The following is a 10,029-nucleotide window of genomic DNA, read 5'->3' as shown; positions in this document are numbered from 1 at the left end:
CACTAGGGGAGAACGGGGGGTGACGAGGGAACAGCCTCGATAGACTGAAAGGCTTTTTTTCTCGTCTCCTAGTTGTTGTTCTGTTCTGACATGGATTTGCATTTTATCTTGGGCTCCACTGGGTTAAAGAAATATCTGTTTGTACGAGGTGGGATTTCAGATAGCTTTGCATTTTGTGCGTCAATGTCGGGAGAATTCTAGCAATAGGGAAGTCCAAGTTTCAGTTTTCAACTTAAAGTTTAATCAGGAGCAGAAAACTTCCTTATTTTTCATTCTTGTCCACTGGAGCACGCTCTCGTTGGCGGCCTGGCTTTGTTAGCGCTACAGTAACGCGTGCGCCCTCTGGCAGATTGCCGTTTGTGGTCATGCGACTGGCGAGCAAGGCAGGCCAGAGGCAGAAACGGCAAACACATTGGAACAAAATAAAGGTTTCAACCAAAAAACACTGCCAACTCTTCAAACAGCCCAGCCTCACCTGGAGAGAGGAGCTTTGCCTTACTGTTGGCCTGTACTAACTCCCACAGGGCAGCTGAGCGGTTTGACTTGTACTCAACACACTTGACAAACACTGCCACCTGGTGGACTCCCAATGGGAACTACAGGTTTTTCATTGCCATGGGAACAGCACCTCACTTTATTAACAGGATCACTGGCCTGTCTCTAGATACAAAGAAGGGTAAAGTGACTAAGCTAGTCACGAGTATGCCCTATTGCCCAAAATGAATGCGATTCAACTTATTCCCATACATAGGGTTTATCGAGCTAATTATTGTATCAATAAAACACATTCAAACATTGAGGCTAATTGCACCTTTCAGTCTGAAACAGTCCCTCGCTTGATTTTCAGTTGCACATTTTATAAAGTGTTTTGGAGAAGAGTTACTTACTGGTTCCTTGATTCTTGCAGTATCCTCGTTTATTTCTCGACGGAAGATCTCGTTTGTTATTTTGAGGACTCTGGTCTTGATCGTTCTCCTGTCTACCCGATAAACTGTGTTATTTAATTTGGAAAATATTACATACATTAAATCGCAAACGGACAAAAACCAAACCAAAATTCTCATTTTCGCTTTGATTGGAAAATATTGCTGTATCTCACTTTATTAAAGTAAATAAATGGGGGGGTGAATTTTCTTCCCCCCCCCCCCCCCCCAAAAAAAAAACGTCCTGAAAAAAAACTTTCGGTGCTACATCTCCCCCCAAAAATATTTTACATGTTTCATTTCACAAATATATTATACAGCAACACCAACCACGATTCAGACACCCCCCTGAGTTTCAATAGCCATAGTTTAATATATTATACAGCAACACCAAACACGATTCAGACACCCCCCTGAGTTTCAATAGCCATAGTTTAATATATTATACAGCAACACCAAACACGATTCAGACACCCCCCTGAGTTTCAATAGCCATAGTTTAATATATTATACAGCAACACCAAACACGATTCAGACACCCCCCTGAGTTTCAATAGCCATAGTTTAATATATTATACAGCAACACCAAACACGATTCAGACACCCCCCTGAGTTTCAATAGCCATAGTTTAATATATTATACAGCAACACCAAACACGATTCAGACACCCCCCTGAGTTTCAATAGCCATAGTTTAATATATTATACAGCAACACCAAACACGATTCAGACACCCCCCTGAGTTTCAATAGCCATAGTTTAATATATTATACAGCAACACCAAACACGATTCAGACACCCCCCTGAGTTTCAATAGCCATAGTTTAATATATTATACAGCAACACCAAACACGATTCAGACACCCCCCTGAGTTTCAATAGCCATAGTTTAATATATTATACAGCAACACCAAACACGATTCAGACACCCCCCTGAGTTTCAATAGCCATAGTTTTATATATTATACAGCAACACCAAACACGATTCAGACACCCCCCTGAGTTTCAATAGCCATAGTTTAATATATTATACAGCAACACCAAACACGATTCAGACACCCCCCTGAGTTTCAATCTGCATAGTTTTATATATTATACAGCAACACCAAACACGATTCAGACACCCCCCTGAGTTTCAATAGCCATAGTTTAATATATTATACAGCAACACCAAACACGATTCAGACACCCCCCTGAGTTTCAATAGCCATAGTTTAATATATTATACAGCAACACCAAACACGATTCAGACACCCCCCTGAGTTTCAATAGCCATAGTTTTATATATTATACAGCAACACCAAACACGATTCAGACACCCCCCTGAGTTTCAATAGCCATAGTTTTATATATTATACAGCAACACCAAACACGATTCAGACACCCCCCTGAGTTTCAATAGCCATAGTTTAATATATTATACAGCAACACCAAACACGATTCAGACACCCCCCTGAGTTTCAATAGCCATAGTTTAATATATTATACAGCAACACCAAACACGATTCAGACACCCCCCTGAGTTTCAATAGCCATAGTTTAATATATTATACAGCAACACCAAACACGATTCAGACACCCCCCTGAGCTTCAATCTGCATAGTTTTATATATTATACAGCAACACCAAACACGATTCAGACACCCCCCTGAGTTTCAATAGCCATAGTTTAATATATTATACAGCAACACCAAACACGATTCAGACACCCCCCTGAGTTTCAATAGCCATAGTTTAATATATTATACAGCAACACCAAACACGATTCAGACACCCCCAAACTCCAATTGCCACCTGGCATTTTTAAATGTTGTACAATTAAGATAGATTGACTTATAAAGAATGCATGAAAGGATAGTTCTTCTGTTGCGTTTATAGTAGAAATATAATAAAAGGCGCTAACGTGTGTTTGTAATATTGCGCAAATGCTTTTGAAAATTATCCAGCTACCCCCAGCGCAATAACAAAAAAATAACCCCTGCCATTTCAGCTCTGTGCCTGCAGAGAATCGGTGAGGGGGAACAAGAAAGAAAGTCTTTATAAAAAAAATAGCTCTTCATAATAGAAGTTTATCTTTGTGTGAAGCAGAGAGGGGGGTGGACTGGTTACAAAAAAGCGTGCTGCTAGAGAAAGATAATGCATGATGTTTTGTCCTGATAATGTCTTTGCAGGAGAGACAAAGAGGGAGCGGGTCGGTGAGTCCGTCTGCACAGAGGCAGTTCGGGACTCGGTGCTTTTAGCTTGCTGGTCCGGTTCCGTGTTTGTGCTGGAAGATGGAGCAATCCCGGGTCAAGCTGAATTTTCACCAGGAAAGCGAAGCCGGGCTAAACCAACTCATCAACACGAAACTCCGAGCTTCATACACATTCCTTTCAGTGGTGAGATAATACTAATACATTATTTTCCTTGAAACTTTTTTTTAACACAGTAGGAGTGTCTGAATCGTGGTTGGTGTTGCTGTATAATATATTAAACTATGGCTATTGAAACTCAGGGGGGTGTCTGAATCGTGTTTGGTGTTGTTGTATAATATATTAAACTATGGCTATTGAAACTCAGGGGGGTGTCTGAATCGTGTTTGGTGTTGTTGTATAATATATTAAACTATGGCTATTGAAACTCAGGGGGGTGTCTGAATCGTGTTTGGTGTTGCTGTATAATATATTAAACTATGGCTATTGAAACTCAGGGGGGTGTCTGAATCGTGTTTGGTGTTGCTGTATAATATATTAAACTATGGCTATTGAAACTCAGGGGGGTGTCTGAATCGTGTTTGGTGTTGCTGTATAATATATTAAACTATGGCTATTGAAACTCAGGGGGGCTGTCTGAATCGTGTTTGGTGTTGCTGTATAATATATAAAACTATGGCTATTGAAACTCAGGGGGGCTGTCTGAATCGTGTTTGGTGTTGCTGTATAAATATATAAAACTATTGCTATTGAAACTCAGGGGGGTGATGAATCGTGTTTGGTGTTGTTTGAAACTCAGGGGGGTGTCTGAATCGTGTTTGTGTTGCTTAAATATATTAAACTATGGCTATTGAAACTCAGGGGGGTGTCTGAATCCTGTTTGGTATCGCTGTATAATAATATAATTGCTGTCTGGAATTGTTTACTAAAGTAATTCCCGTTTCAACTCACAATCGGCTGCTGTATAATATATTAAACTATATTGAAACTTACTCAGGTGTATCCTGTGTTTGGTGTTGCTGTATGTGCTTTACCATTGAAACTCTCTGTGCTTTACAATGTCTTGCTTTATTGTTTGCTTTGCTATAATGTGCTTTACCAGACCTCTCTGTATTTTACAATTGCTGTGCTGGACCATTGTTTACTAAAGTAATTTACAATGCTTCCCTGTGCTTTACCAGACCTCTCTGTGCTTTACAATGCTTCCCTGTGCTTTACCAGACCTCTCTGTGCTTTACAATGTGCTTTACCATGCCTCCCTGTGCTTTACCAGACCTCTCTGTGCTTTACAATGCTTCCCTGTGCTTTACCAGACCTCTCTGTGCTTTACAATGCTTCCCTGTGCTTTACCAGACCTCTCTGTGCTTTACAATGCTTCCCTATGCTTTACCAGACCTCTCTGTGCTTTACAATGCTTCCCTGTGCTTTACCAGACCTCTCTGTGCTTTACAATGCTTCCTCTGTGCTTTACCATGCTTTACCAGACCTCTCTGTGCTTTACAATGCTTCCCTGTGCTTTACCAGACCTCTCTGTGCTTTACAATGCTTCCCTGTGCTTTACCAGACCTCTCTGTGCTTTACAATGCTTCCCTGTGCTTTACCAGACCTCTCTGTGCTTTACAATGCTTCCCTATGCTTTACCAGACTCTCTGTGCTTTACAATGCTTCCCTGTGCTTTACCAGACCTCTCTGTGCTTTACAATGCTTCCCTATGCTTTCCTTCATTGTCTCCGCAGTCGTTCTTCTTCGACCGGGATGACGTCGCGTTGTCGAACTTCGCCAGGTTTTTCCTGGAGCGTTCCCACGCCGAGCAAGAGCAGGCAGAGAGGCTGCTGGGATACCAGCTGCAGCGAGGGGGGCGGGTCTTACTGCAAACCATCCAGGTGAGCTGTCAGTCAAGATTGGCAAGAGCAACAGCGATGGTAATCAGACTCCCTCTGCACAGCAGTGTGATCCAGCCCTGGTTTCACTGTGAGTTTAATAATAAGACACACCTGAGCTTGTTGCCTAGACACACTGGGGCTGCAATGATCTGGAGCTGGGTGACACTGCTGTGCAATAGTGAGCTCTCATTCCCAGATTAGTAAAACTCCCCTGCACAGCAGTGGGATGCCATTGGTGAATGAGACCACAGTGTGCTGATCTTCAATGGCAATGCAGTCACACAGACAGTCTGCAATGGCAATGCAATAATGGTTGTGTATTACACTGAGGGGCAATGGCAGCACAAGCATAGGGCAGCTGCAATGGGATGCCATTGGTAGAATGAGACCACAGTGTGCTAACTATCCCCTCAATGATCTTCAATGGCAATGCAGACACACAGACAGGGGCTCTGCAATGGCAATGCAATAATGGTTGTGTATTACACTGAGGGGCAATGGCAGCACAAGCATAGGGCAGCTGCAATGGGATGCCATTGGTAGAATGAGACCACAGTGTGCTAACTATCCCCTCAATGATCTTCAATGGCAATGCAGACACACAGACAGGGGCTCTGCAATGGCAATGCAATAATGGTTGTGTATTACACTGAGGGGCAATGGCAGCACAAGCATAGGGCAGCTGCAATGGGATGCCATTGGTAGAATGAGACCACAGTGTGCTAACTATCCCCTCAATGATCTTCAATGGCAATGCAGACACACAGGCAGGGGCTCTGCAATGGCAATGCAATAATGGTTGTGTATTACACTGAGGGGCAATGGCTGCAGTGTGATCCAGTCCTGGTTTCACTGTGAGTTTAATAATAAGACACACCCTCGCTTGTTATCCTGTGTGTTTGTAGTGAAGTTGCTGGGACTCATTCCTTTCTCTCTCTCCGTCTCTCAGAGCCCCTCTAAGGGGGACTGGGAGGGTGGTCTGGATGCCATGGTCTTCGCTGTTAATTATCAGAAGGAGCTGAACCAGTCGGTGCTGGAGCTGCACAAGATCTCCGGGCAAAACAATGACCCCCATGTGAGTGTGTGTGTGTGTGTGTGTGTGTGTGTGTGTGTGTGTGTGTGTGTGTGTGTGTGTGTGTGTGTGTGTGTGTGTGTGTGTGTGTGTGTGTGTGTGTGTGTGTGTGTGTGTGTGTGTGTGTGTGTGTGTGTGTGTGTGTGTGTGTGTGGGTGTGTGTGTGTGTGTGTGGGTCGCTGTGTGTGTGTGTGTGTGTGTCTGTGTCGCTGTGTGTGGGTGGGTGTGTGTGTGTGTGTGTGCTGTGTGTCTCTGTGTGTGTGTGTGTGTGTGTGTGTGTGTGTGTGTGTGTGTGTCTCTATCGCTGTCTGTGTGTGTGTGTGTGTGTGTGTGTGTGTGTCTCTATCGCTGTCTGTGTGGGTGTGTGTGTGTGTGTGTGTGTGTGTGTGTGTGGTGTGTGGTGTGTCAGTGTGGTGTAGTCTCTAGCGCTGTCTGGGTGGGTGTGTTGGGTGTGTGGCTGGCGACATGTGTAGTCGCTGTGTGTGTGTGGGTGTGTGTGTGTGTGTGTGTCTCTATCGCTGTCTGTGTGGGTGTGTGTGTGTGTGTGTGTGTCTGTGTGGTGTGTGTGTGTGTGTGTGTGTCTGTGTGTGTGTGTGTGTGTGTGTGTCTCTATCGCTGTCTGTGTGGGTGTGTGTGTCTCTGTATCACTGTCTGTGTGGGTGTGTGTGTGTGTGTGTGTGTCTGTGTCTCTATCGCTGTCTGTGGTGGGTGGTGTGTGTGTCTCTGACACAGACACTGTCTGTGTGTTGGGTGTGTGTGTGTGTGTGTGTCTCTATCGCTGTCTGTGTGGGTGTGTGTGTCTCTCTATCACTGTCTGTGTGTGTGTGTGTGTCTCTGCATCACTGTCTGTGTGGGTGTGTGTGTCTCTGTATCTCTGTCTGTGTGTGTGTGTGTGTGTGTGTGTGTGTGTGTGTGTGTGTGTCTGTGTATCGCTGTGTGTGTGTGTGTGTGTGTCTCTGTATCGCTGTCTGTGTGGGTGTGTGTGTGTGTGTGTCTCTATCGCTGTCTGTGTGGGTGTGTGTGTGTCGTGTGTGTGTGTGTGTGTGTCTGTATGCGCTGTCTGTGTGGGTGTGTGTGTCTCTGTATCACTGTCTGTGTGGGTGTGTGTGTCTCTGCATCACTGTCTGTGTGGGTGTGTGTCTCTATCACTGTCTGTGTGTGGGTGGGTTTCTGTCGCTCTCTCGCTGTCTGTCTGTCTGTGTGTGTGGGGAGGGACTCTCTCGCTGTCTGTCTGGGTCTCTTTCTCTGTACGTTCAGGGATTGGAAAAAGACTCCCGCTGGGCAGCAGTTTGATCCATTCCTGGTTTCACTAGGGGTTTAATAAGACACACCTTGTGTGAGTGTCTCTTCTCTATCCCCCTCTTAATAAACCTGCCTGTGTAAAGAACTACAGCTCCCATTGTCCTTCAGGCATGAAGGTGCTGAGGCATGCATCTCACCAATTCTCAGCATGCTTTTCCTGAACTTGCCTGTATAAAGAACTACTGCTCCCACCACTGCGGCTGCTCCTGGTGCAGAGGCATGCTGGGAGTTGTAGTTTTGCTTTGGTCTCCACCTCTTCCTTCTGTGTCTCCAGCTCTGTGATTTTCTTGAGGACCACTTCCTGTCTCGCAGCGTGGAGGAAATCAAGAGGCTGGGAGATCATGTGACCAGCCTGCGCAAGCTGACTTCCTGCGAGCAGCAGGGCATGATGGGAGAGTACCTGTTTGACAAGCACACTCTTAGCTAGACCCTTCCAGACAAGAAGGCTGTTTCACGAAGGCTTGTAGACTTGGGCACATTCAATAAAGATACATTTAAAAAGAGAAATTCTCATCTTGTGTTCATTAATCACCACTAGTTACTTACATTGGAATTGATGTTTTGTGTTAAAGTTCTGATTCTATACACAGCATCAAAAGAAACATATCACTTTATACTTGGATAAAATTCACTAGCTGTGATTGAAAAATGACAAACTCTGTTTCAGAGCAGCAGCAGTGACTCTCTATTGTGCTGATTGACAATTGACATCATGAAGATGCTGCAGAATGATCTGTCGATCTCGGGCAGGTGTTGTGACTCTTGGTCTCCCGGTTGGTGTCCTGTCATTGACAGAGTGTGTCTGGTTACACCGTCTCGTCAGGTTTGAAATTGCTGGTGTGAGAACTCAAGACAGCGAGCCACAGCCCGCTGCCCTGGTCCAGCCTCCAACACGTCGATCGCACGAAGGCGCCGCTGTCTTCACAGACGTGGCATTTATCTGCGATTCTCTCTATCGCTTCTATTCAAGCCTGCAATTCAACAGCTGCAATCGCTCCATATCCAGCAACCAATCAACTGTCTCACTAATCAGGTGATTAAGAGCTTCGGTCACGGTCGCTCCAGCGTGTCGTGGGCAAGGATGAATGATCGAGGGATTCAAAAGAAACCAAAAAACATTTCGTCCAGGTCCATCATTTATATACCTTAATAAACATCGAAAATAAATGTGTTACAATAGTGATCAGTTTCTTTTGATGCTCACTATAGGTCCCCGAGGGTCTCCCCTGGTAAAGGCACGTCGCTCTACAGCGGCCCCTACTGGCCAGGCAAGCTCAAACACCTGCAGGGCTGGCCTTTGTCCTCCAGGGGGCGGTAGCTCACATCGGCTGAGGAGTTCCTGGGTGTAAAGAAGCGACTGGCTTGGGGATCAGAGCTGTGTGAGTCTGCGCTGCTTTGACTGTGAGTTCAGGAGCTTCTCTTCAGCTCCAGCTGCTCTGCCGTGGTATAGCTCAGACAAAATGTATAACCGCTTTTAAATGAAATGGATCATTTATAAAAAAAAAAAAAAAAAAAAAAAGTAATTGCAGTATTGAAACACTAGAGGGCGCTGACTGCAGTACATTTACATGAAACGCAAGACACAAGATATTTTAAAGATGGTCAGCACTCCTTTAAAGGGAGGGGTCAGTGATCCTAATTGAGAAATGGATTTTAAAGATGGTCAGCGCTCCTTTCAGTGATCCTGTTAATAAAGCTAATAAGAGGTGAGAGAATGGATTTTAAAGATGGTCAGCGCTCCTTTAAAGGGAGGGGCCAGTGATCCTGTTAATAAAGCTAATAAGAGGTGAGAGAATGGATTTTAAAGATGGTCAGCGCTCTTTTAAAGGGAATCAATCAGTCAATCTTTATTTTATATAGCACCTTTTATAGTGGACCACGATCACAAAGCACTTCATTGAAGTTATAAATTACCAGATGGGGTTTTTTTCCCACAGAGTTCAAAGTCTATATTTTTTTTTTTACTAATCAGGAAAATAAAACATTGACTTTGGACTTTTGACAGACAAGTAATCACAGAGTACTTCTACATTATCCAACACATTAGATTCTTCCTTACAAGTGATCATCGTTCACAGCATAACTCTCTGAATCTTCCCTGTCTGTCCCGCACCTCCATTCACTACACAGCTCCTAGAATAACTCTCTGAATCTCCCCTGTCTGTCCTGCACCTCCATTCACTACACAGCTCCTAGAATAACTCTCTGAATCTCCCCTGTCTGTCCCGCACCTCCATTCACTACACAGCTCCTAGAATAACTCTCTGAATCTCCCCTGTCTGTCCCGCACCTCCATTCACTACACAGCTCCTAGAATAACTCTCTGAATCTCCCCTGTCTGTCCCGCACCTCCATTCACTACACAGCTCCTAGAATAACTCTCTGAATCTCCCCTGTCTGTCCTGCACCTCCATTCACTACACAGCTCCTAGAATAACTCTCTGAATCTCCCCTTTCTGTCCTGCACCTTCATGCAAAACTGAAGCAAGCTGTTTTTTGTTTTTTTTTTTAAATCAGGTCACCGCGGCAACGCCCTACAGCACCCCATAATATGACCTCAACCATATGATCATAAGAGAACTGAAAGTATAGGGAACTCAGTTTGGTGTCGATTGTGAAACTGCACAGAGGGTCTCTTACTTTCTTGAGATGTTATC

General features: G+C 44.5%; 1 protein-coding gene across 1 annotated transcript; it reads left to right on the top strand.

Moving 5' to 3' along the window:
- The first annotated feature begins 3,094 nt into the window (after positions 1-3,094).
- LOC121310235 (ferritin heavy chain-like) lies at positions 3,095-7,873 on the top strand. The gene is made up of 4 exons (XM_041243538.1): positions 3,095-3,301; positions 4,852-4,998; positions 5,948-6,073; positions 7,647-7,873. Exons 1-4 carry the CDS (start codon positions 3,197-3,199, stop codon positions 7,797-7,799), a joined length of 531 nt encoding a protein of 176 aa, XP_041099472.1. The 5' UTR covers positions 3,095-3,196; the 3' UTR covers positions 7,800-7,873.
- Positions 7,874-10,029: the final 2,156 nt, after the last annotated feature.

The sequence above is a fragment of the Polyodon spathula genome, unplaced genomic scaffold (assembly GCF_017654505.1).
Source record: "Polyodon spathula isolate WHYD16114869_AA unplaced genomic scaffold, ASM1765450v1 scaffolds_1880, whole genome shotgun sequence".
Taxonomy (NCBI): Eukaryota; Metazoa; Chordata; class Actinopteri; order Acipenseriformes; family Polyodontidae; genus Polyodon; species Polyodon spathula.
This window is presented reverse-complemented; position numbering and strand designations above follow the sequence as displayed.